This window comes from Dermacentor silvarum, chromosome 1 (genome assembly GCF_013339745.2).
Source record: "Dermacentor silvarum isolate Dsil-2018 chromosome 1, BIME_Dsil_1.4, whole genome shotgun sequence".
NCBI lineage: Eukaryota > Metazoa > Arthropoda > Arachnida > Ixodida > Ixodidae > Dermacentor > Dermacentor silvarum.
The window spans coordinates 361,779,195-361,806,001 of record NC_051154.1 but is presented as its reverse complement, the minus strand read 5'-3'; the positions used below and the strand labels follow the sequence as shown (position 1 = coordinate 361,806,001).

General features: G+C 45.5%; 1 protein-coding gene across 1 annotated transcript in view; it reads right to left on the bottom strand.

The window, feature by feature from the left end:
• Positions 1-4,420: 4,420 nt before the first annotated feature.
• LOC119445132 (membrane-associated tyrosine- and threonine-specific cdc2-inhibitory kinase) overlaps positions 4,421-26,807 on the bottom strand; it is a 47,313-nt gene continuing 24,926 nt past the window's right edge. The window contains exons 9-12 of the mRNA XM_049662909.1: positions 18,934-19,100; positions 17,677-17,791; positions 11,585-11,665; positions 4,421-4,494 (exon numbers count right to left, since the gene is read on the bottom strand). Of these exons, the coding sequence (XP_049518866.1) occupies positions 17,788-17,791; positions 18,934-19,100 (171 nt within the window). The 3' untranslated portion in view covers positions 4,421-4,494; positions 11,585-11,665; positions 17,677-17,787. The remainder of the gene's footprint in view (positions 4,495-11,584; positions 11,666-17,676; positions 17,792-18,933; positions 19,101-26,807) is intronic.

The window sequence follows — 26,807 nt, the reverse complement described above, 5'->3', positions numbered from 1 at the left end:
GCAAGAAAAAATCTGTTGCTTTTCTATGCAGGTGCTGGTGCCTGCCCATCAAAGGTTGGAAACCTCACAAGGTCAACCTGAATGACTTCGTTCTACATTAAATTTTGCGAGTCAGGCCGATAATGCTGACCTCAGTTGAGCTCGAGTGTTGAAGTGACTTTTCAGCAGCTAGTTGTTACACAAGTGGTACTCCTGAACTAACAAGTCAACGGCAATTATTAAACTTTCCCGATATAAGCTTTTACATATTCAGAAATAAGTCTACAGGTAGGCATTACTTTCCTATATCTTAAGATGTCTTGAAACACCCATTTCCAGGCCAATCTTGGGTATGAGCCACATTTTCTCTGGACAATAGCAGTGGCATGTTTCACAGCTGAAACACAGGTGTTTCACAGCTGATGTATTGAGTTTGCTGTATTATAATTGAGTCACCTGTATAGGAGGCATCAACACATTGGAAACTGAGTATCTGAACTTGGAACTCAAGAAATTAAATTGACTTTGAGGACCCTACCTCAGCCACTGAAAGTTGGAGAGATCTGAATGTACCTCAACCTGATGCGATCAGGTTGGGTGCGATCACCAAATCTGATGAGGCAGAGTTGCAGTCGAATATTAAGAGGTCTTGTTGTGCTGTACACATATCGTGCACACAAGGTCACCGCATGTATTTTTCATGGTAGACTCAAGGATGGGACAGGTTAGAAGCCCCAACAGTTTCCGCACTTCAAACAGTTAAAAACGTCGAACAGGCGTAACAGTACCTTTGCATAAATAAACACATTGATTTATGTGTAGGAGATCATAATGTACTATACAGATAAAAGAATTAAAATTAGTTTATTGGGCGTTTGACCCCTGCAGCAGAGAAGCATACAAAACATACACAAAATACATCCGTGTAGACAACCGTCCTGTTTGAATAAGGCACTGCCACCTACAGTCTAATATGACTTGTGACATCTTTGAGACAGCAGTAGGACGGGGGAGGCCGACAATTTTTACAAAATACTTGCCTACCATGGCACAAGCTAAAAGGGCTGCTCTCGGTACGCCTGCAAACCTGTGAATGTTACAATACACAAAACCCACTGACAGGACAAAGGGGGAAGAAAGAAGGGGAATAGCACACTTTTGTATGTATGCCCACAGCACATCTCTTGTGGGATACATAGGCACTTTATTAGCGATGATTTAATTGTGCACTTGGCACACGAGCAACAATACAGACTGTCAAGCAGGACATAGTCTTAAGATCACACTCAGCTTTTCAGCAACATTGTTCTTGTGGTATATGGTGTCTCTTGGGCTGCCATGAAGAGGGTGGTGGTGCTGATACCATCACAATTTTTTTGTATGCACTTTTTAAAATATTGCGCTACCCCATCTTTCAATACCTTATTTTTTGTAAAACTTGATGCAACATTAATGAAATCGTAGAAGACCACATTGGCAAGTTTTACAAGAAATTCGGCAGAGTTGGCAAGTACGACTTGTATGAAATCAAGTGTGGACTAGAAATCCCAAATCAAGCTGGTCATCTTGCCCTTATGAGGCAGCCCAGCTTTTTCTCTATAACAAAATCAATGAGCTGCTCAATTACTTATTACTCCAGTTATAGTATACAATTAAAAAAAGTATTCTCACAGAATGATGAATCGTGGACGAAGATAAAATCACAAGAAAACTGATAACAATCTACCTTAACCATTGGTAATGCTCGTGTCCAATGAACAAAAACAAGCATAAAAACTGACACAAGAACTGTAGAGCACTATAACTTATTTAAGAACAAGTGCTTGTTGAATGTCAGTTTATTAAGTATTAGACAGTTTTTGTTTAGCGTGTTTACCGTAATAGCAGGCTTACCGGAAAAGCGGGATCGTAATTCGCATGCACAGAACCGCTAACCGACCCATACCATTTACCGTAGGCACGCTATTTCTCAGAATTAACGTTACTGTCTTTGCGTGGTTTACGTAGTTTACATAAAACATGGCGGCAGTTGCCCGCTTCAAACTGAATTTGGCATTGTTTTTGTAGAATTCACTTCGTTCATAGCAAATGACTGTGTAAACGGCTTTCGCTTAGTCTCATGCTGCTTCGACGAGAGAGTGTTATGGCTAACCTTGAGAAATGTTCGAGATCGCTTCTCGTTTTGAACACACCTAAGCCTAATGAGGGAACTTTTCTCTGAGATGCGAGTCGCAAATGTCGGTAAAGTAGGGAGATAGGCGCGATGACGGCATATGGCCTCTGAGATGGGAAGATTTCGGAGGCTATGGTGTACAGCTTGTACTGCTTCTCTGTTTCTCTGCAGATCGGCGGACATGGGAAGTAAAAATACAACGTGCTCCTGGCTGCTATTGCGCTGCCTATTGCACTTTCCGGACGCACACACACATAGAATTAGGTGCCCTATGTAAGCGAAATTCAAAGCATAATAGAATAGCGTCTCGCACGTAAACTACACTAAAACTCTATTGCTGCAAAGTTCGTTTGCGGAACGGTAACGCTATTTCTCTTAACCCCGCTATTGCACTAACGTTAAGCTAAAACTGTCTATTATGATTCTCTAATGAAGTTAAAATAATCAGTGGAGACAGGTAAAATGTAAAACAATGAACAAAGCTTAAAACATGATTAAACACCTAGAGCAGGAAATTCTCCAGCACAAGACATTTTAAAATAAAATCGAACACATTAAATAAACCTGTGCCGGTCTCACATTATACATCGATATTCCACAGACAGCGAGTTTTCAAATCACAGCATTCAAGCGTATGATGCAAAATGCGTGTTCTCGTGGCAACGTACGGACCCACAATGTGACTGCAACAAGAAACTATCAGATACGCAAGTTATATTTTAAAAAATCCGTGTAAACATTTTATATACGCTGCTTATATAACAATGCATCTACCATTACGTTATGCACAACGCTAAAATACAAAACTGGGTTGACTAGCTTGTAGTAAGAAAGAAGGAAAAGATCATCGTGCAGTAACATTTATAAGGTGTCCTTGACACTGGAAAGCTCCTCTTCTTCATTTGCCTGCCAAACAAAACAAGCACCAAAAAAATATAAATGCAAATCAGACAAACAGTTTACATGTAGATACAAGACTTGAACTGAATAACAGTGGTCGAACGAGGGAAGCCTAAGCATGGAGCCAATGTTTTTTTGTTTCAACAAGCAGACCAATGTAGACAAGTCGAAACACTGGCTCCAAGGCTCAGGTTTCTATTGTTTGGCCACTGTTGGTGATGTTAAGTGCGTCGTAACTAGTATTAGTAAATTGACTGTAGATTGTATCAATAGCTTTTTTTAGACTATCAACAAAAGCTATCACTACTACTATCAATAGCACTTGATAGTTTTGCAATTCTTGGCTAGTAATATTACCATAAATATTGAGAAAGCTAACCATCAGTAACACTCAGTTTATGTCATGAAAATTGTGTGGAATGTCGCGAAAATTTAGATTACTGATGGTTATATCGATAGTACTGTCGATAGTGCACCAATTTGTAGAAACAAGTATCGCAGCATATTACGCAGGGCTTCCCAACACTTAATAGTACATTTCCTAGAGCTTAGACCTTTATGACAAATAAAATGTGATGCCAGTGCTTTAACTTCAGCCACCAGGGGTTCCTGCATCCAAAGCACAGAATCAATCAGAATGTGGTTGCCCCAGCCAGAGACCAATCCCAAGACTTCATGTTCAGCACCAGAACACCATAGACACTCAGCCACAACACCATGCCGAACATGAATGGTGTTCTAAATAACACACACGCACTTTGTTTGCAACCCTGTCCCTAATATTGACCATCGTTGAAGTGGCCGTATGTAGGGCCTTCATCAATTAACACAACCAGCGTGTATGTTCCTGCTCATGCTTTCAAGAATAGAGTGGGCCCAGCATGGATGCTGACAAATTGAATTGAGAAGAAACGTTACGCTATGCTTTCATGTGGGTTCTTCTCATGGCTGTTAAAATATCCAAAAACTGCATTAAATTACAAATGCAATGCAATATTACTTTGCTAAGTACAGAAATAATGTATTGTGTACTATAGAAGTTTTTCAAGAAAAGAGAACATTTTGTCAAATAAAAAAACTTCACATCCATACACGAGCTAAGGTGTGGATGTACTGTACACTCCAGAATGAACTTCGAATGGAAAAATGCAGCACTGCGCCTCGCAAACTTGATTACCGAAACTGCCACACGCAATTCTGGTACAATGCAGTGCTAAGTGCACTCTTGCACCAAAAGCAAGTGCTCGAATGAACCACACCAGCTGTGCGAGCTTCATCCCAGCATGTTAGTACGACAGACCTACATAGCACCCACAAAATGACGGTAAAATAACCTGCCATGTAATGCCACAAGCACCACATTGCTCACCGAGAAGGGGTTCTCGATTGTTCCATCGTCCATACTCAGGTTGAACGGCACTGGCGGAGGGGTAGAGTTGGACCTGAAATGAGCCCAGTTTGCAAATGCTACCACCTCTCCTAGTATGGTGGCTGCATGCCGTGAAGAGCCCGCTCCTGGCAAGCTCTAGGGGAGGTTTCTTTCCCTAAAAATACTAGATAAGAAATGCACAGGCCAAGCACCTAATGGGAGGGTCAACTCAAAGCCTAGAGTCCCACCACGTTTATTTTAAAAAAATCTAATAACGTTTTGATGCAATGGAAACATGTACATTACTGCAAAGGGGCCAATATAACATGTTGCAACATTAAGTCTCTGTCAAAAGGGGCAAAAGCAGCTAATATAAGTTCATCTTCCACATACTTACCTAGGGCAATCGCATAGTATACACTGTCTATTGACCCTTTTCGCGGCGATCCCGTGGGCGCTGCCATGTTTGATCACGTGGTGACGCGTCCATTGCTTGCCTCAACTGCCTCCGTTGCCTCCTTGTTTACAATGGAAGTGTATGACGCCGGCGCGGCTAAGAAAACCTCTGTTTTCGGAGATATCGTAGACGGTGACTAGGTGGACGACACGAAGCTTTGATCACAGCTTCAGCGAACATGCAAAAGTGCTTTCGGAGCTGATTAAGCTATGTCCAAATGGCGCAAGCAGCGTATATGGTGCTTGTTCTAAGAGCGGGGCTAAATAGGGATTCCAAGCTATCCCAGCTTTCCGATTATGAATTCAGTCAGGATTAGCGTGTTTTGCTCTTTGTTCTTTATTCGGCAAATATTTTGAAGCAGTGGCTTGTCAGTTTTCTCACTCAGTGAAGTTCCTCGGTTCGGCCACTATCTGATTATTTTCTGCCGAATCGCTCGCGGGTGTGCTCAGTTCGGATAGATTGTTCTTGCTGCGCACAATGCTTGAAACGTAGCTGTTTTAGACATTGTAATGCCCTGTAGCAAATATATATTACAGCTAGTAACTCGCTTACTCTTGTGGACCGTCACGAAACATTCAGCTTCGACCATTCGTGCGCCATAGGTGGAGTCCGCCATTTATTGTGCGTATACAGTGCGCATATATTCAAGTGTGTGCCCATTCACTTATTCTTGATACGTCGGCAGTAGAGTGGGCGTAAGTTTTCCTGCCGTTTGGGACAGATGTGTATAGATAACGTGCGCGAAACTTACTATGACAGGAAGCGGCGCTACTCCCTTTGTCATTGTTTAACGAGTGGTACTCACTCTTGCCGACGTTCTGGGGATGAAGCCCTTTCTTTGAAGGTTAGTGATACAAGGCTGGCGGATGAGCAAATTTCTGTATTCTCGAGGAAAGCCGTACATCACGAAGTGCCGGTAACACGTTCGGACAGTTGCAGCAGTGGTCCGCGAACTTGGCCAAAAAGATTAATTCTATTCCTTAACATGCCAGTCACTATTTTTCCAGCCAACTGCTGTACACGTCTCCCATCCACATGATTCAATCTAGCATGATTGGAGCACAGTGTGTTAGCGAAAACTCAGTTGCATTTCCGACAGCTGATCGCGCAGAAGCAAGATAGAAGCGGTAATGGTTTCGTATTCGTGCGCGGTCGCTGAGGAGAGGTATGGCGTGCTGCCGTGAACGCCATCTCGTTTCTCTAAAACAAACTGCTCCGCGAAAAGGGTCAATACAGTGAACACTTGCTAACTTCAACTCTGATACCTCAAAATAGATGTTAAGTCAAATTTTTTTCCAGCCGTGTGTCAGTCCATGTGTTTTTCATCTCTTAAAAGTTCTTGTGCCGGACTCCGAATTATCTTGATATCCTGACTTTGAAAATACTAGGGAAAAGGCAGCCTTGGCAGCGTCGCTTGCACTCGCTATTCACCCAGCGGCAGTTCGATAGCTGAGCTAGATGCCACGCCACGCTCCTCGGCTTGTCTTCCCCCTTATTTTTGTCAATCACTGCTCACTGCCACTTCAGTGTGGCCTCACATGCAGCGTTGAGCTGGTCTTTTTTTCCCCCCTCCCATTTAGGACACTGTCAGTGACGCACCAATATGGTCACAGTACATCAACCGTGACTTTGAGCAAGATGATCAGCACTTTTGAGCCAGCACGATCAGCCCACACATTGCAACTAAAAGAAGCCAGCATGCAAGCCCACTACAGCACTTCAACGCGGTCACGGCATGATAAGGACGCCCGCTTGAGGATGCCACATCACTTGTGCATGTCTGCTAACAATATGACAGTTGGGCTCTTTCACAGTTCAGTTTCGGTCTTCTAAGTGAAATTGTCCGGCACTTTGATGCAGAAAGTAGGAGCATCAGCTTTTTGCATGTCTGGAACCAGTTATGCTCGGTTGACTGGCTTCAAATATTATGTTAGGGTAAATCACCCCGTCTCTGTGTCAAGCACGCCGTCTTGGCACGGTGCCAATAATGCCGTTGCCCATAGATGCCAGTGTGTTCGGCACTGATGCACATGAAAGTGACCGGAATTATTACTATCGGCATTTTAGAAAGGTTCCATGTGGTCTATGCACGGCCAGGGGTATTCCTATTTTTGCGATTTCACTTATCTCAAAACTGTACAGTACATACTTGCCAACCTGCGAGCTTAAAAATTTGCAACAACCTCGCTGACATGACACAGACGGGGGACAAGCTTGACCCGAGCACAGGCTTTTGGGAAACACACACACTTAATGACAATTTAGCCTTAGACGCAGCACACAAGCAGAAGTAAACATGGAGCAAGTTCTGGTGTCCCTCTCATCCATAGAGTTCCCTACTAAAATTACAAGGTGCTGTGATCGTTCATCAATCATGGGAATCATGTCCAACCTCCGTAGCTTCAGATGTTCTTGTGGCATTATTTACTACACTGGATCTGCCTAAAGTATTAGCGTCAATTCTTAAGGCAATCTCATTTTTTTTAAACGCACGAGGCAATAATATTGCACATGCATAACAGAATATTTTACCGATAATGATCATTTTGCACGTGCACAAAGCTGTCTGAAGTCAGAAGGATGGAGTTTAGGCTGGCTGAAACTCTATGCTTACAGCTCCTATATACGTTAGGGAGGTTTAGAATAGGGGTCTAGAACTTGGGGTAGCCAAACAAGCGACCACTTTGCGTTCGCAGTTGGCCCCGCTGGGAAGGTGCTTTTGAATAGGGTTGCCGGCTTGCGTTAGCATAACACAATTGCAGCGCCCTTCCTCCAAGCGGAAAGCAAATGAAAACATAATGCCAGAGAAAAAACAAACATGACATAATGTGATCCGTAATATTCTACAGGATGAAAAGTATACACGAGAGTTTATTATTTTCAATGAGGAGGCAATGATGTATTTTTCAGATGTTCACGGCGATGTTGAGACAACGCAAAGCCAATTTGGGGCACCAACATTATTTTCGAAATTGAGCGCTAGGGGCGTGAAAAAACCCAAACCCAAAGATGCCGTTTGGGTATGGCGCATGCACTGTGGCAATACGCCAATCATTAGGGGCCCCCAACTTCGGTTGCCACTATTCTAAAACAGCCTACAGTATTTTCCGGTCTATAAGTCGCACCTTTGTATAAGATGCACCTGTTCACTCGGTAAGCGATTTAAAAGTATTACAGTGATGTTTCAATCCGTGAACACGGGTCATGCGCAAGCGTATGAGTGCCATATATTTCCTATATACAGTCAACAAACGATTTTCCGGATTCCCGATTTTTCGCACATGCCCGATAATTCGGACTTTCGCGGCACCACCCCAGAGAATCAATGTATAAGAACGTCTGAAGTTTCGGACGCAATGAACCTGCACCGTCCGATTTTTCAGACTTTTTGCTATGACCGCAGGTCCAAAAAGACATTTATCTAAGCCACCACTGCCGCCACTTACGCGGTGAAGCACCGCCGCCAGCAATGTTACGCAGTGAAGCATACAAAGAGTGGCAAGGGGCAATTGTCACAGGACACGGTATGTTCCCCGTAATTATACACGCGTGTACAGTGCAGTCCACTTATAACGATATCGAGAAAAACGAGAAATCCGATCGTTATAACCGATTATCGCTATATCTGGACTGCGAAAAAAAAAAATGCCGAATATACCTTTGCAGTCCCGAAACCGAAACTGACACTCGCGATAAAAAATCGATGTCGTAGAAAGTACGCCGTAAAAAATGAAACTTTTATTTATACCTCTAAATAGCGTCTCAATCGTTAGGCACGCTGAAATAAAAATCTGCACTTGCTTCCGCGGTAGTTCCGGATTCACAACCGCCGTGTGCATCGCGTCCATCTGCTGCGCGAACACTGGCGGCTATAATTTAGCGTGCATGAATTCAATGAGCGACTCGATCGACGATGTTGCACTTTGGTTGAACCTCGGGGTCGGTGTCAAAGGCGGGCCATTGTCAATCTCGTCGTCACTGCTGCTGCTGTCATCGCCTCCGTCGCACAACGCCGCCGTCTGTCGCGACAACGATCGCCCCGTCGGAGTTCTCTTCGCAGAACGAGGCAGCACTATTTTCACTCAGAAGCTCCTCCATCGAAGCACCACCATCGTCAGTAGCGACGTGCTCCCAGAGTTCGGACACCACCTTGTTGGTTTCACCCATGGGGTTTTCGTCGTGGCGCACGAAGCCGCCTTTTCCGTTGATCGGCATGGACACTGCTTCTAGCCTTCATGATCGTGGCGCTCCCGGTTTTCATAATCGTCGATATCATCCACTGCGCGAGCTCGTACTTCGAGTCTTGCAAAATTTGCAGCTTCGTCTCGAGAGACGCAGCTTTGCGCTTTGACGGCGCACCTCCCGCTGCTTCCGCAGTGCATACATAGGCCGCGCAGGCGCCGCTTGCTTATCGCTTTCTCCCCTCCTCTTACAAAATCATTTTCGTCTCAAGGGGCGCACCTGCCGCTGCTTCCGTTGAGAGAGAGCGCGGCAGGGAGCGCAGGCGCCCTTCGCCAGAGGAGGCGTTGCCTTCACGTTGCCATCGCCTTTCTTCCGCCCTCTGCTCGCGCGACCGCCGGGGACGCGGGGGTGAAGCAGCTGGCGCCATCTTGTGCACGCTGCACCAACTTGCGATGCTCTCCGTGGCTTTCGCAATCGGCGCGCGGGCGGGATGCGCTGCGCGGTAATGGCGGCAGATACGAACTCGCGTAGGCAAACTTTTCGCCCCGTCTCGGTTAAGGGCCAGGTACCCGCCATCTCCTATCTATTATAGTACGAGCACCGATACGCCTAATAAGTGTACTGGCAGGCCTCTAGAGCTATTTCGGATGTGCCTGTGGCGATTTGAGCCTTTGGTGGCAGTAAAAGGTATGCATTCATTTTTTCAGACTGCACGATTTTTCAGACGTTTTCGCGGGCCCTAGGGAGTCCGAAAAAGCTTAACTGCGATAGAAATGATACGGACGCTGCAGGCGCATTTCTGCTGTCATGGTTGCAGCGATGTTCTGTATAAAGTCCAAGGGCGATAACATTGTCTAAGCATGTCGTATGCTGTACATGCGAGTGAACGCGTGCGAGAGTGAGCCAAATCGCGCAGAAGGGAGGAAAGCGGGACGGCAGCGCGGGAGGAAGAGAAGCGGCTTGTACTTTGGTAGCAACTGCGTAGTTTGCGCTGTGGTGCATGCTGTATCTTGACAGCGATCTGCAGATGCGATGACTTCGAGGTCGGTCAGCTCGCCGAGCCTGCCGCCACTTGCATTGCTGTTCCGTCCTTCTCGCAAGGCCCTCGGGAACTCGATCACGAGAACCCGGTACATTGATAGCGCACACAAAACCCATCGCAATTACGTTAACCAGTGTGCTTCGCGTGGCCATAACATCAAATTCAATTTTGACGGCAGTTTTTCCAGAAAAAAAATGTCCACAAGTCGCATCGTTTTATAAGATGCACTGACGAAAAATTGAGAAAAAAATGCGTTTTATACAGCGGAAAATACAGTAACAGCACTACAGTTTCCTCTAGTAATTTCTGTAGGAAACTATGCTTTCATCATCAGAAGACTTCCAACCGAAGGTTCGTAGCCCAACAAGCCATTTTTTTACAATGTATTTTTGTAAGCCTCTACGCATTTCTAAAACGATCCTAAATTCGTTAACTTTACGGGAAATCCGAGAAAGTTAGCTGGTATATCGACAGATTCAGGTGCATAGTGCAACTCAGCCTGGAGATTTGGTGCATCACATAATGCGCGCTAAACAAGTGCAAATGCCCCTCCCAGCCTAAGCCTGTGCAGAAGACTGGCATTGCTGCATCTACTTTACGGCAGTAGCCCAAATGACAGCTTAGGGTCCAGTCTCTGGAGGCATGGAAACGAGACGTGCGTATGTATGCACCTACAGAGAAATAAGAGTGGTGATATAATCAGCCACTGAACACTAGCCAGAGCACAAGATATAACCTTCCACTAGACACAATACAATATATGAAACAAATGCAACATAGCAAAATAAATGTAATATAACAAACACTGATATAAAGGATTATGGGAAATAACTAAGTTAATCTAAAATGTTTCTTGCTGTTATCTGCATGTAAACAACCCAGTTGAATCTCGTAATAACAGTCACATATGACATGAATATACCCTCGATATATTTAATATTCGTTTAAGTGTACAGACTGATTATTAGTGTAAAGAAATATTAATTTCAGATTTGTTTTGCTGTATCCAAGAAGTCACTATATCCACATTTAGTATATTGACATTTTAATGCATATGCTTATAACGAATACAACGGAGATACCCTCGTGTCAGATGCGACTGCCATTTTCTTAGATTCCAATATAGTTTAAAGTAAAGCACAAAAATCAACTGAAAGTAAGGGTGCGACATTTCTAAAGGGGTGTGTAGGCGTAAAATTTCATACTAAAATCACTAGAGAATTCTGGTGCTTATGTGCGCGCTGCAAGTACAGCACTTCATTCAGCATTGGAATGATAACTTCAGCACCATCTCTCAAACCCTATAAACATTGTTCAGCATCACAGTGTTCATTGCTCTTGATGGAAATGACAGGGGCTGTACTACCCACCATTCCCATGGTGTTCGAACGATAACAGTGTTAGATTTCTCCTCTAGTGATTCTTGTAGAAAACTATGCATGCGAGAGCATCCTCTTGGAAGCAAAAATGAAGCTCACAGACCTCGAACGCCGGGAGAACAAGGCCGTGGGTGTGCTGTGCAACCGCTGGTCATGCCTATGCCGAAGCGGCTTAGGTGTTGACCTGCCAGGGGAGGAGAAATACATCATTGCAGCCCACAAAAACATTAATTCCACTTGCGTCAAAAAGTGGCAGATTTATCTGCCCACAATTCTGCTTCTTCGGGTACATCTGGATATCTATTACCGTCGTCAGCCTATTTTATGTACACTAAAGGACAAAAGCTTCTCCCAGCAATCTACAACCAACTTGGATCAGCCAATGCTGTGCTATGCCCAAAAATAATTTCTTTTCATCACCCCCTAGTTGTCCGCTGTCCTTGACTGTTTCCCTTAATTTGGTATCCATTCCATAACTCTATTAGACCAATCGCTCTAAGCATTAGGTGGCCTGCCCATCTCCATTTATTCTTGAACTAAAATATTAGCTACCCACATTTCCTCTCGAATCCACACTGCTGTCTTCCTCTACCATCTTCCTGCCTCTTAACGTTTCCTTGGCTTTAAACCTGCCATAACTCTGGTGGTGTGGGTTTCCCTCAGATTTATTTATTTATGTTTTTATCAACGAGGTGCTCAAAAACACGCCTCTTAACATTACGCACATTTTTAGTTCCACTGCTCATTGCACCGTACTTAGCTTCTTACCAAGGTTATTTACCTCAAAGTTGCAGCCCAAGATGTTTGTACTAGTGGAATCAATGACTGTACACTTTTCGTTTCAAGTATAGGGGTAAGCTACCCATCACGACTTGGCAATACCTGCTGTATGCGCCCTCCAATCCATTTTTATTCCTTTGAGGCACGAAGTCATTCTGTCCCTTGTCTGCTTCTGCAAATGGTTGCGAATAAAAAATAAAAAAATAGCTCCTCCAGTTCCCTTATTCATCTTGCTCAGAGAGGTTGGTTATACTTCGTAGATTACTAAATTATCTTATTGATGAGATCCATTGCTGAAACTTCCTTCCTTTAGCCAGCCTTGACTTCACTCTAGATTGAGCGAAGTCAAGTGTTGCCGTGATCCTATTGGAAATTATCTTGGAGAGTCCCTCTTGTACGGTTAGCTTGTGAAACAGCTACAAGAAGAGGGGCACAAATTCACACATGCACGCGAGGTATAGATTAGAGGAGGAGCATCTCCTGTGTATTTGTGCTCATGTAGAATACCAAAAGCAAGCTAATAGGCCTATAATTCCCATCTTCAATGGGACCCCAAACCACTTTTTATCTAAGTTGAGAAATGCATTTGAAGTTAAAATAGGCTATTTTAGAAATACTTCTGCCACAAAAAGTACTTCAATGTGTTCAGCAGAAGCAGAGTTATTGCCAAACAAACACGACCTTCGCGGTGCTTCTGATCCTTCTTCAATGATTTGCACTGTGCAGGCTACGGCGGAGCGGTGTGTGCCCACAACCTCCCCCTACTGAATGTCACTGCAATGCGGCGTTCAAATTTGATTGTGGATGTTAACGTAGACACCACTACTTCTGATATTGCCGTCAACGATGCGCCAAACGTAAGCCAAATGCAGTTGTCCTCAGTGAGCCACAGCGCCCTTAGCCTGCGGACTCGTCACATAACCCCTGGGCAGCCGCAGTATCTATGCCACGTAGCAGACCACAGCTAAACGCAACTGTAGCTACATGCATGACAGGGCTTGAGTGTGTGCTCGCGCTCATATGCTGCAATCTGACCATGGTGCGGACGGCTTTGTCTACCACCAGATTGACCAACGGATAGTAACCACATCCAACATGTGCATTTTGAAGTGCTATCAATAAGTTTGCCAAGGCGTCTAGCCAGGAGTACCCACGAGTCGGAGCGCACTGGCAAGCGTGCATGTTGTCTGGCCTTAAGCAGTGGTGGTCCAGCCAGTTTAAGGATTGGAGCAATTTTTCGAGCAGGAAAAAAGCTGTTTTGTAGCAATTTAGGAGCAGCCACATTAGCCTTTTGTAGCAGTTCTGTAGCACAAAATTTTGCTTTCTGGATCAGTTGGAGCAGGCGAAAAGCAAGTGCATGACATTTGGTGCAGCTTATTACTACTACACAATTTTTAACTACTTCTTTAGAGCAAATGGACACAACCAAACAGTCTAACGCAGCCATTCAGCTCGTGTGCCCAGAGCAGAAAACGTTGCAAACAGACTCTATTTGCCTATGTAAATAGCACTTGTAGACTACTCTCAGTAGTCTACAAGTGCTATCAGACATAATATATGCAATCAGATGTAATACAAAAGCGACTAGAAATGCAGAAAAACAATTTTATGCAACAACAATGCCTAGCTGCGGGCCCGATGAGTCGACGTTTGATGTCGACTCATTGACATCAAACACACAGTCCCAAGTGCCGATGCGCAAAATGCCTAGCCGCAGGCTCGAGGAGTCGACATTCGATGTGCTTAGTCGTGCAGTCCCAAGTGCCGATGCGTGAAATGCCTAGTCGTGGGCTCGAGGAGTCGATGTTCGATGTGTTTAGTCGTGCAGTCCCAAGTGCTGATGCGCGAAATGCCTAGCCGCGAGCCCGAGGAGTCGACGCTCGATGTGCTTAGTCGCGCAGTACCAAGTGCCGATGCGCGAAATTCCTAGCTGCAGGCTCGAGGAGTCGACACTCTATGTGCTTAGTCGTGCAGTCCTAAGTGCCGATGCGCGAAATGCCTAGTCGTGGGCTCAAGAAGTTGACCCTCGATATGTTTAGTTGCGCAGTCCCAAGTGCCGATTCGCGAAATGCCTAGCCGCGAGCCCGAGGAGTCACCGCTCGACGTGCTTAGTCGCAAATTCTGAAACATGGAGTGCTGAAAGGCTTAACTGTGTGTCTGATCAAGGATTCCGTGCGTGAAGCTTGGTCGCGAAGTCTGCATCGCCGGTGCTCGGAATGCTTAGCCGCGGGTCTGTCCACAAATGGAGGGATCGGCCACGCTACTCTGATGTCCTCGTAGCGCCCATGGCAAAGGTGCACTTTGGCGCACTTGGCGCAAGTGTTGTGACAGTGCGCGAAGCCAGTGTAGTAAAAGAGAGCAGTTCGGTGAAAACAACATCGAGAGCGAATGGGTGAGTGCAAGAAGCCGACGACGAAGAAGCGACGTGCGTGAAATCTGACGCGCTGTCAAAACAAACGACTAAAAGAAAGCGACCATTAAGGGCCGTACACGATGGTTGACGTAAGAGAAAAGAAAGGAAGAAGAAGAGATGTGGAAGAGACCCTAGAACGACGTGTTGGTGTTCGGACACAAGCGAGCGCCGAAGAAGTTAGCGTCCGCCGGGAGCGGGAGTAAGCCATCGGGCCGAGGGCCCGAGCTTCCAGACTCCTACCGGCAGAACCTTGTCTGCCTAGCCTCCGGAGCTACGACACGGTCCCACGGCGTGACTGCAGTGAGCTGTCGGGCCATGGGCTCGAGCTTCCAGATTCTACAGGCAGAACCAGGACTGCCTAACCTTCCGAGCCAGCAGAAGGTCCCTTCTTGTGACAACCTGGAGTTCGCTCAAGGAGCGACCAGTGCCTTCCTCCGACGACGGCTCCTCACCGACGCGACCAGGTGCCCAAACTGTTGGTGAGAAGCACCCCGCTCTCATTCTACTGTGCTTGTGTAGTCGGACACACCTAGCAACTATAGCATTAGAACTGCGGTGACTTTAATTTGTGAGAACCGTCTTTATTAAAAGCAGTGTAGAGTGCTCTTTATTTTTTTTATCCTATGTTTTTGTATGTTATGTTTCTGCTTTCTTTATGCAAATATATGTTCTTTTACTTCTGAGGTCAAACGCTCTCATCCTTCATTTGAATAGAAAACATGGATAGTGATATTACTTTAAGTCCCTTTCCATAAACGAACCGTGACAGCAAGTTGCACTTCAGTGGGCGCAGACGAGTACAATTGTAGCAAAACGGTGCAAATGGCGCAGTTGGACCACCACTGTTTAAGTTTCGCGGGGTTTGAGGCTAGCTCAGCATTTAAAACTAGTCGAAATTAACGAGACCTGATGGCTACGACACCGACAAGCAGGGTGGGCAAAGTTTAATTTTTCCATAGGCGGCCATGACCAAGCGTGAGGAGACGATAGTTGGCTTCTTCCGAAAGTACGTAATTATTATTAAAATTCGAAAGCAGATTTTCGCTTACTTCAGCCTGTTTATTAAACTTCGTCAATAAGTATACACAGTTAACAGTAGGAAGAACTGCACTGATCCAAACACTGTTCTTGATTGACATCAGCTATTCACCAACAGCAGCCGCATTTCCTGTATGCTTTATTACGAAATAAAGCATCCAAAAAAGATTGAAGAGCAGGCTTCTGTTGAAAAGAGAGCGTTTGAGAAAAAGGTGGCTTCCCACTCCACTTGCGAGCTCCACACGCTGTGCACGACTGCAAAACTTAGCCGAGATGTGCACAGCAGCGTATGCTACCCGCAGACAGTATTTGTTCATCAAGCCCGAGGGGTGGTTCAGGACCCCTTTAACTTGTTCTCGAGCTTCTTTGTTAACCTTCAAGTTTCTGCCCCATATGTTAGCATCGGTAGAATGCAATGATTGTACACTTTTCTTTTCAACAACAGTGGTGAGCTCCCAGTCAGGATTTGGCAATGCCTGCCGTATGCACTCCAACCATATTTTATTCTGTAAATTTCCTTCACATGATTAGGGTCCCCAGTGAGTAACTCACCTATATAAACATACTTCTTTACAGACTCTAGAGGCTGACTGGCCATCCTGAATTCTTGTTCTCTTCCCTATTGAACATTATCTTTGTCTTCGGCATATTAATCTGCAACCTCACTCTCACACTTTCTCGGTTAAGGTCCTCAATCGTTTGTTGTATTTCGTCCCCTTGTTGCTGAACAGGACAATGTCATCTGCAAACCAAAGGTTGCCAAGATATTCGTTGTTGATCTTCACTCCTAAGCCTTCTCAGTCTAATAGCTGAATACCTCTAAGCATGCAGTGAATAGAGGATTGGAGAAATTGTGTCTCTTTGCTTGAACCCTTTCTTGATTGGTATTTTTCCACTTATCTTGTGGAGAATTAAGGTAGCTGTGGAGCATTTGTAGATACTTGCGAAGATATTGACGCATTCCTCCTGTACTCCTTGATTACGCAATGTCTCCATGACTGCTGGTATCTCTACCGAGTCAAATGCCTTTTCATAATCTATGAAGCCATATAGAGAGGCTGATTGTACTCCACAGGTTTCTCAATACCTGACGGATGACATGGAAGTGTTGCCCCAACTCTATTGGAAATTATCTAGGTGAATATTTTATACAATATTGAAAGCAAGCTAATGGGGCTATAGTTCTTTAATGTTTCCCTTCTTATGGATTAGTAGCATAATAGTGTCAAATAAGGGTTGCTTTGCAAGCTGCACTTTGCAGTGCTGCGTGCACAATAAGGTAAATTCAATGAATAATTTGTGCCCAATTATTTCGGCTTACATGGCCGTTTTGAAATGTTGAAACAGAACTAGGCTCTTACGGCAATTTTCTTCAACTTCCCAATATAAACACGTGCCTTAAATTTTATAACTAAGAAGTTAATTATTGCAATTAGTGATGCGATTGCTTTTTTTTTGCAAGTGATGTCCACCTGGGCACAATTTGTAGCACCGTGACTCGAGTAGCTGTTGTATGCTTTAAAAAAAAAGTGTTCAAAGTAAAAAAAAACACTGACTGACCAAGCAAAAAATAAAAATCTACGTGCTACTGAAAAACGGGAACAAGCTTCTTGGTCACTGCGAATGTATAAAATTATTTCAAATCAATAGACCGATGGAAACTTGGCAGAAAAGGAGAAATTCTAATTCTAAATTATTTCGCTCCTTTTCTAGATGTTATGCAAGAAGGTCAACACAATAAATTAAAATTGGAAATTATTTGAAGAAAATAAGTTGACTAATTGGAATATGGTTTTTAGTCTCTGTATGATGCCACTACTTATGTTGATGAATTCATTTTCACTAATATTTTATTTTCTTTATTTATTGTCTGGCCTCAAAATCGCAACTGGCCACCAATGCGGCCCTCTGACCAAAATGTTTGGAGATCCCTGGTTTAGAGAACCGGCATTTCTCGAACCAACCTTTCAAGTAAGTGGCCACCATCACAGAAGCTGCGTTCAAAGCTGCTCAAGTTCACCCCAAGAAAGTCTTGGTGCTCCCCGAGGTCGTGATTCAGAGACTCTCCGAACGTTTCATCTGCAACAACAAAATATATATTGTCAAGTACATATGAAGGTTATAGAATTGGGAATCCACATTGGCTTAGACAGAATCTTGCTTCCAAAAATGAATGACTACACACAAACAGTACGAGACAATTCTTAAATTGCAATGTTTTAAAGGCACTGTGTAATGCTTCGGGTGCATGTGAAAGAAGCTCAGGTGGTCAAAATGAATCTGGAGCCCTCCACTACGGAGACTTGCATAACCTCCTCGGCACTTTTGGGACATTCAACCTGATAATTTATTCAGGCTCAGAGTGTCATATGTTATGCACCTGGTTTTTAATTTCGACGTTTCTTTTCGTTACAGTACATGAAAAGAGACCTCAGAACAAAAAGCCACAGGAGGTGGCTTGAAAGTGTTCAGGCACTTGCAGTTAGCTGGTTAGCTCTGATGCTTGATTGAGTTCTGCCCCCATTGAAATGCGGCTACCAAGGAGGCAATTGAACCTGCAACTGTGTGCTCAATTGCCAGAGCAGTGTTGGCCACATTTTTTTTAGAAAGTAGCAAGGTTGCAAATGAAAACAATTCATTTTTAGTGAAAAATTACTAAGTGATGATGACTTCCTTAGAGGTTTGTCTGTTTTAAATGTCCTTAGATGTTCTCCTTATTTTTTGATCTACAGCTTTAAATTACCACATGTGGTGGCAAGTCAATGGTTGGAATGAGAAAAATAAAAATCCTCAATTTTCTAAAACGGTATCGGATACCAAGATTATGATCTTCCCAGAAAAGGAGCTCTGATGCACCTGAATGGCTCAGAAATTAGCTATCCCGCATGTCTTCAGAAGCAACAACAAATAGAGGTGCAGATAACCCCTCAGGATAAAAATGGGAGCTAGTGCATTCAACTTAGGTCAAAGCAACCTGAAGAAATTGACCCGGGTAATGTACTGTCTATATTAGCATTGCTAAAAAAGCTGCTAGAACTAAAGAGACAACTGTGTCATTAGGGTACCGAAAAAATTAAAAAATTGGAGCTTTCTCACCAAGTTAACGCAGCAGCACAACAGCCATGGCCACTGAGCCACCCATGATTAAAGGGCTAGGAATACCATCACGCAAAGAAAGCTCGTAATGGTGCAGCTGGGCAGACAAACAAATAAGTACACACCGTCTGAAAAGCAGTCGCTGTCCAGGTATGACGTCCGGCCAGCAACACTGGGGACGGGAGGATGCAAAGAGTGGCTTGATGCAGGAGAGTGGAACCCTCCAGGTGGCTACAAGGTATGACTGCAACCAGAACCAGATCAGCAGCAACATGTCTTGCACCCAGCTAACCTGGAGAACAGAAATTGTTGATGCAAATGTTTTATTCTGGTTAAACATTCCCAGCCGAGAGTGTTTAGAGAGCTCTAGCAGAGCATAGCTCTAGTGCAGGAAGGCACTGGGAATGCAGTGCTTGCGAAACGCGGTGAACTGTTGTTGCACTGACCATATGTGTCCCAGTTATCTGTTGGCATGAGCACACTGACAAGGGAATAATGACAAAGTTATTTTTGTAAACAACTGACTCACTATCTAGTAAAACCCCAGTGATACTATAACGGCTGGTACGAATTTCGGTGCGATACCCATTCGTAACATTCCCAGGCTGAAATACATTGCTCTTAATACGAAAAGCATCGGCTGTAACGAATGCGTTGCCATGCCGCTACAGCCACCATAGCGCTGTGGATCATACAAACGCATGAGCAACAGCGGCGGCAGTGGACAAGCCAGCGGAGCGACTGGCACAGGCAAGCGGGATCTGAGCGGGATTTATAGTTGGCAAGCAACCAACTACGTCACGCGGCTGTGCAATCTCTCATTGGTTACCTCGTTGAGTGGACCGGACCACATCACAGCCTAGCTGATGCTTTGACCAGCGAGAAAGGTGAGGACCGCTGCAGCAACAACGACTGTGGCAGCAGCCACGACAGCTAAAACGCTACCTGCACTCGATGTACAGTGGCGTTCAGTGGCGGGCAAAAACAATCCCGAGATGACGTGCGCGTAATTTTAGGCCTTCCAGAAGGTGATCGTTGACGATTTGGGCAAAAAGGATACGAACACGGATAGAACCCCGTTGATGCATTTTCAAGGGACCCCCAAAAAAGTCGCAGTTTCGCCCGAAAGGTGAAGCAACGAACACATCTCGCTCGATGACCACGAAAAGTAGCTCTCAAAACGCTGGAGTTAGGAAGCACTAGGCGCACTTTGTGAACATTGCACATCGTTTTGAAGATGAGACCCATGCAGGTGCGCACTTTGCGCACGTCACAGATCGCTTTCAAGATACAGCGCCCGCGTGGCCACGCTGTGTCGCCAACATGCCGGTCGCTTGTTGCAACGTACAAGCTGGCTCCACCACTAAATTTACATGACCGACACATTCAAACACAACGTAAGATGCAGGAAAATTACAGATTGGCGACGTATCAAGGGGAACTTATTACATGGAAGTCAATTGTAGAATTTAGGTAGGGACCACGAAAACGTGACATAGCAGCCGAGAAAACGCAGCAGTGAGGAATGTATCAATGGGGTTCCACTACATATCAGGAATTTTTTCGGCTAAAAATTAATTCACCTTTTCTTGATTTTGTGCGTGTTTTGATGATACGAATATTTCAAGCGACCCCGCGGAATTTGTATCACCGAGATTTTACTGTATATAATGAACACAGATTGAACAAGCTACCCGATATATAGTACACTGATAATGATGTCCAAAAGAACAAAAATCCAATCGTTATAACCGATCATCACTATATCTGGACTGCCGTAAAAACGTACCTTTGTAGCTCCAAAACCAAATTTGCCACTTGCGATAAAAAAATTTACGTTGTAGAAAGGAGGCTGTGCAATATAAAATGTTTATTTATACCCCTAAACAGGGTGTTAGGCGCACTGAAGTATCAGAAATCTGCACTTGCATTGGTGGAAGTTTCAGGTTCACAACCGTGGTGTGCATTGCGTCCAAGTGCTGCGCGAACACTGGCGGCTTTAATTTAGCATGCATGAAATCAATGAGTGACTCAATAGACAACAGTGCACTTTGGGTGAACATCGGGGTCGGTGTCAAAGATGCACCATTGTCAATCTCGTCGTGACTGCCGCTGCTGTCGTTGCCTCAGTTGCACAATGCCTCCGTCCATCGCGATGACGATCAGGCCGTCAGAGATCTCTTCACAAAATGAGGCAGCACTATCTGCACTCAGAAACTCCTCCGTCAAAGCACCACCTACTATTTCACTGTCACTAAGCACGTGCTCCCAGAGTTCGGTAATGTCAGCAGCTTCCACTGTGTTGGTTTCAACCATAGGAGGTTTCACCCTGGCGCACAAAGCCCGACTTTTCAGGTCATCAGCATGGCCACTGGTTCTAGCCTTCACGAACGCAGTGCTCCCAGTTTTCAATATCGCCGACGTCATCAACTGCATGAGCTTGTAGTTCTTTGAGTCTTGCAAAATTTGCAGCGTTGTTTCAAGCAACAAAGCTTTACGTCTTGTCGGCGCACTTTCCACTGCTTCTGCAGCGCATGATGTTTACAGCTTCGCTTTCCAACCACCTTCACAGCGTGGATTGGAGACCATTTATTTTATTTTTCTGGACACTTGCACGATTGCGAATTACGCAGATGCGAAGCAGCTGGCGCCATCTTGTGGCACACTGCCAAAACTTGCGATGCTATTCGTAGATTTTGCAATCGGCGCTGCGTGGAAATGGCGGCAGATACGACATCGCGTAGGCAAGTTTTTCACCCCCGTCTCAGGGAACTTAGCAGCGCTAATTTCACGATTTTTCTGCTATAACGCCGCCCAGAAGGCAAAATTTGTGTTGTTATATCCGACATGCAGTGAACGACATATCATTATATACAGTCGAACCCAGATATATTGAGTCTGAAGGGGATGACAAAAAAGTTCGATATATGAAATAAAAATTTTATACAAAAATTTTCAAGGGGTTTTACTACTGTTTGTTACACATAATAATGTGTTATACAGTTAAACATGCTTATAATGAACCTCCATATAACGACTGCCTGAATAATAATTATTAAATGAATTAAATTTTACTGAAATAATGAATTTTCCCCGCAGACAACCTAGAAATTGCGCCCCAAATTTTGTCATTTTTACGCGAGCAGCAACCGGAAGCACCTTTACTGCCACGATGGAATGCAAAGCGGCGGCAGCGCGCTTGGTGCGCTCGAATTCACGGTGATTGTGAGGCGAGAGCGACCGCACGTGTGCGTGCGTGCGAGCGTGCGCAAGGCGGGCCTGCATCCCTCAACCTGGCGATCTGGCCACCGCAGGCGTGACCTTTCCCCCTCCCTTCATTCAAACCTGATCCCACCGCTTGCTGCAGCTGGCCTAGCCCGCCAAGCCGGCACTCTCCTTTTCCAGTTGATGAGCCTAGCTCCTGTAGCTTCGACCGTGTGCTGTAGTACGTGTGCTTAGGGATTAGTCTACCAATTTAGTTAAACAGCAAATGTTTACAAGTTTATACGGCCAATAAAACTACTATCCTTACTTCGTATAGCTCTCTGCTAATTTGCTGTCCCAATCGATGCTTCGCCTTTCGGGCGAAACTGGGACTTTTTTTGTTCATCGCAACTTTAGTGTATTGGGAGTAAATCTTGAGCGATAGTTGTATTTCTGTAGGAAAGCATGAGGTGCGCGGTACTGTAAAGGATTTTTTTTCCTTTCTTTTGGTCACGGAAAACAGGTGCGCTTTACAATCGAGGGCGGATTAGAATCGAGCAAATACGGTAATCGTTTCTTTTCCGAATTTTCGTGCCGAACCTGCATATAACGAAATCCTCTTTATAACGAAGTTTTTGGGGAATTAGTCAATTTCGATATATCCAGGTTTACGGCACGTGGGTTCGATATATATATGGGTTCGACTGTATATGGTTTTTTTTTCTCATAGCCCTAATGCATAAGTTGATAACTTTCAAGTCCACTGATCGTTATAACTAATACAGTGTAGACCATTTATAACATAAGTCGCGAATATCCGCACTATAACCGAAGCAACAATTTTCAAGGCCCGCACATATGCAAAACATGTGCACCGAGCCGCCACGCATATGCGACAGTCGACGAATGCGGCTAGAACATTTGCATTCAATTTACAGTTGAATCTCGTTAATTCAAAATAATTCAAGCAGCGGCGCCTCCGACCGGCATTGCTCCGGTGCAGGAGAGACCCCTCAATGTCGCGCGAAAAAAAAAAAAGTGGCAGAAATTTCACCCTCTCTCAAATGGCAAGGTCGCCGATTCTGCGTTGCGCCGGAACATGTGTGTACGTGCCGACGTCTCAGCCACGCTACATTCTAGCCACTGTAGCCACGTGTAGAAAATGGCAGTGAACCCTTCTTTCTCCTTTATGCTTCCTCTACTTTCTAGTCATGTGTTGACCTTGCACGCTGCGGCTACGGTGCAGAGGGAAGCAGCGGCGGTGTCCCAGGCCGGCCAACAAAACTGACCATGCCGGCAAACGCACGTTTCCCAATAACGGCAGAAAACTAAACTTCGGGGAGCTGCCGCCGGGCCGGCTGGAGCGGTGGCGCCTGCACGGCGGTGGGCGCGCACGGTGACAGTCGAAAGTGAGGGAGCTACGAGGGAGGGCGAGGGGAGCCACCGAAGCGGCGGAGTTGCTGAGGCAAAATCTGCTTCCCTGCCGCCCTCCTCCCTCACATTCCACGGTCTCTGCGTGCGCCCTTCGCCATGCCGTGCCGGCGCCGCCCACTCCCCGAAGTTTCGTTTACTGCCGTTATCGTGAAGCGAGCGTTGGCAGTTTCGTGGCCCCTCGCTCGCAATGCGCGCCTTGATATTTCACGACTCGCACTCAAGATTCTGGTTTCAGCCTCACTGGCTGCTCGTTTGCACCACATGCCCTTCTCCTCCACTTCGTCTCTCTCGCTTCCTCGAGCACTCCTTGGGGCACCCGTTTGAGGGGAACGTTCGCCATCTCCACTGACTTCCGTACTCCCAGGCAGCCGCACTGTAACCAGTATTTCATTTCCTGCAACTGCACTATAAGCAATACGTGTATACATGGAGTGCTATGGGAAAATTAACGGGAGTCTGAAAAGACCGCACTATATCCGGTCCTGCACTATAAGTGGTTACGTTATAAGTGGTCTATACTGTATATTGTTTTATGTGGTATCCTTATAAGTGGACTGCACTGTAATGAACTATTCGTGAAGATTGGCTGTACAGTGCAGTCCATGTATAACGATACCCCATATAACGATATATCGGTTATAACGATGAGTCAACCTAAGAGTATCAACTTATGCATTAGGGCTATGAGAAAAAACTCATATATAACGATATACTATTCACCACATATCGGATATAACGATCAAAATCTTGCTTCTGGGCAGCGTTTTTCATGCAGAATAATCGCTAAATTTGCGTTCCTAAGTTGCCTGTTCATAAGATAGGGCGAAAGTTTGCCTACGCGAGTTCGTATTTGCTGCCATTACCCCGCAGCGCATCCCGCCCGCGCACAGGTTGCGAACGAAAGCCACAGAGAGCATCACAAGTTGACGCAGCGTGCACAAGATGGCGCCAGCTGCTTGGCACCCGTGTCGGCCAAGGTCGCGTGAATGTTCAGAGGAGAGGTGGGAAGAAAGTGATAAGCGAGCGGTGCCTGCGTGACCTATGCTGCCTTTACAATCTCCCGCTCTCAGCGAGCACGGAAATTTGCCGCGGAAGGTGTGCCGACAAAGCGCCAAGCCGTCTCTCGAGACGAAGCTGCAAATTTAGCAAGACTCGAAGAAGTATGAGCTCGTGCAGCCGATGATATCGACGATTATGAAAACAGGGAGCACCACGATCATGAAGGCTAGAAGCAGTGGCCATGCCGATCAACAGAAAAAGTGGGCTTTGTGCGCCAGGACGAAACCCTCATGGGTGAAACTAACACGGTGGAAGCCACTGACATTACCGAACTCTGGGAACACATCGCTACTGACGATGAAATAGGTGGTGCTTCTATGGAGGAGTTTCTAAGTGCAGGTAGTGCTGCCTCGTTCTGTGAAGTGATCTCCTCTGAGGCAATCGTCCCGAAAGACGGCAGCGTTGTGCAACAAAGGCGACGACAGCAGCGGCAGTTACGACGAGATTGACAATGGCCCGTCATTGACAATGACCCCGATGTTCAACCAAAGTGCAATGTCATCGATCGAGTCGCTCATCGATTTCACGCACGCTAAATTAGAGCCACCACTGTTCGCACAGCAGCTGGAAGCAATGCACACGGCTCCGAAACATCTGCGAAAGCAAGCGTAGATTTCTATTTCAGTGCGCCTAACGATTGTGATGCTATTTAGAGGTATAAAGAAACATTTTATTTTTCCCAGCCTACTTTCTACAACGTCAATTTTTTACCGCAAGTGGCAAATTTGATTTCGGGATTACAAAAATATATATGTTTTTTTTAAACGGCAGTCCAGATATAGCGATGATCGGTTATAACAATCAAATTTTTCGTTCTTGATATCATTATAAGTGGACTGTACTGTATTATAGATCTGAGACAATATTGGCTACAGTGAAGCAAACAACTGTTCATATCTCAAAATATGTGTTTGGTAGCAAAAATGTCGAATGATGGAAGCGAAATGCAAAAACGCCCATGTGCTTGCGTTGCAGTGGAAGTTAAAAAACCCCATGTGGTCAAAATTAATCTGAAGCTATTCACCAGGGCGTGCCTCATTATCAGAACTGGGTTTGCCACGTAAAACCCCAGAAAGAAGATGCTACAAAACATCAACTTTCAGAAACAGCACATTCCAGGAATTGTGTGTTTTGGCTAGTGGCTTGCCTACCAGCTTGTGTACTTATACAGTAAAATCTCGTTACTACGAGCCCGACATTAACAAACTTTTCAGAAATCCCCTGCTGACTTATAGTTTCAATATAGCAATATTTGAGTACTACGAACTTCAGAACACCGAACTTTTGAGAATAACGATTGTTAATCAGTTTCGATGTCATGTTAACAATGCCTCAGTACTACGAACTCATATTCCACAATTAGGGATTCTTCGATTTCCGTGTATCCAGTCACGGCAGCTGAAACATGAGGCTAGCAGATGACAAGGCGCAGAAAGCAGACGCCACGGCGCACAGGTCTGGAAAATCAGAGATGGCGCCTGAGGGAAAAAGAACAAAACGCTGGCACGCAGCATCGGCACGTCGGAAAGCAGGGCGGCCGCCTATCGAAAGGCCAATAGCCCACAATAATCACTCCACGAGTTCCGAAAAAGACTCGAAAGCAACACGACAATCACGCGAATTGGTGACAGCGGCATGTCACAAGGGAAGCAAGCGGCTGTCGCCTGCGTGTGCCATACAGGTTTGTTTTTTCGCGCATGCCTTTTCCGTACCACCCAACCCTCAGATGACATGCTGGCGCGCATTGCACTGGATCGCTGCCTGGTTTAGGACGGTGCCCTTGCACTCTACAGTGGCGCAGGGTGCCCGAAGGCCCCGCGTGGATGGATATTCCAACAGCGCCGCTCAGTAAAGCAGCGGGACCAGCAGGTGCGCATCGGGTCGGGCATCACCGCAACATACTTTCGCTCTCGACTAGCGCTCTTTCGTTCCGAGGAAGGGTAACAGTGGGTGAGCTGAGCAGTCAGGCTAGCCGTTCTTTCTCAGAAGGTCCCGAAGTGGCGATTGTCACACGCAGGACCGTTCGAACATGCGACGACTCATCAGGTTTTGCGAGCACAGAGAGCGAAAGCGGGACTGTGCAAAAGCGTAGAATGCGTCGCAGGACCATGTGTGCGAAGAACGTCACTGTCTGCAGTCGCTCCGTCCAGACAAGTGTCGCCTAGCAACGGAGCCACATCTCTTCCTTCTTTTGCTCTTCTTTCCGCGCGCCTCTTTCGCGCTTTCTGCGGCCGCCGTAGTAGCTACGTGCACGGAGAAATGTAACTTCCGTACTTGCAGAGTTGCCACACGGTCACACTTT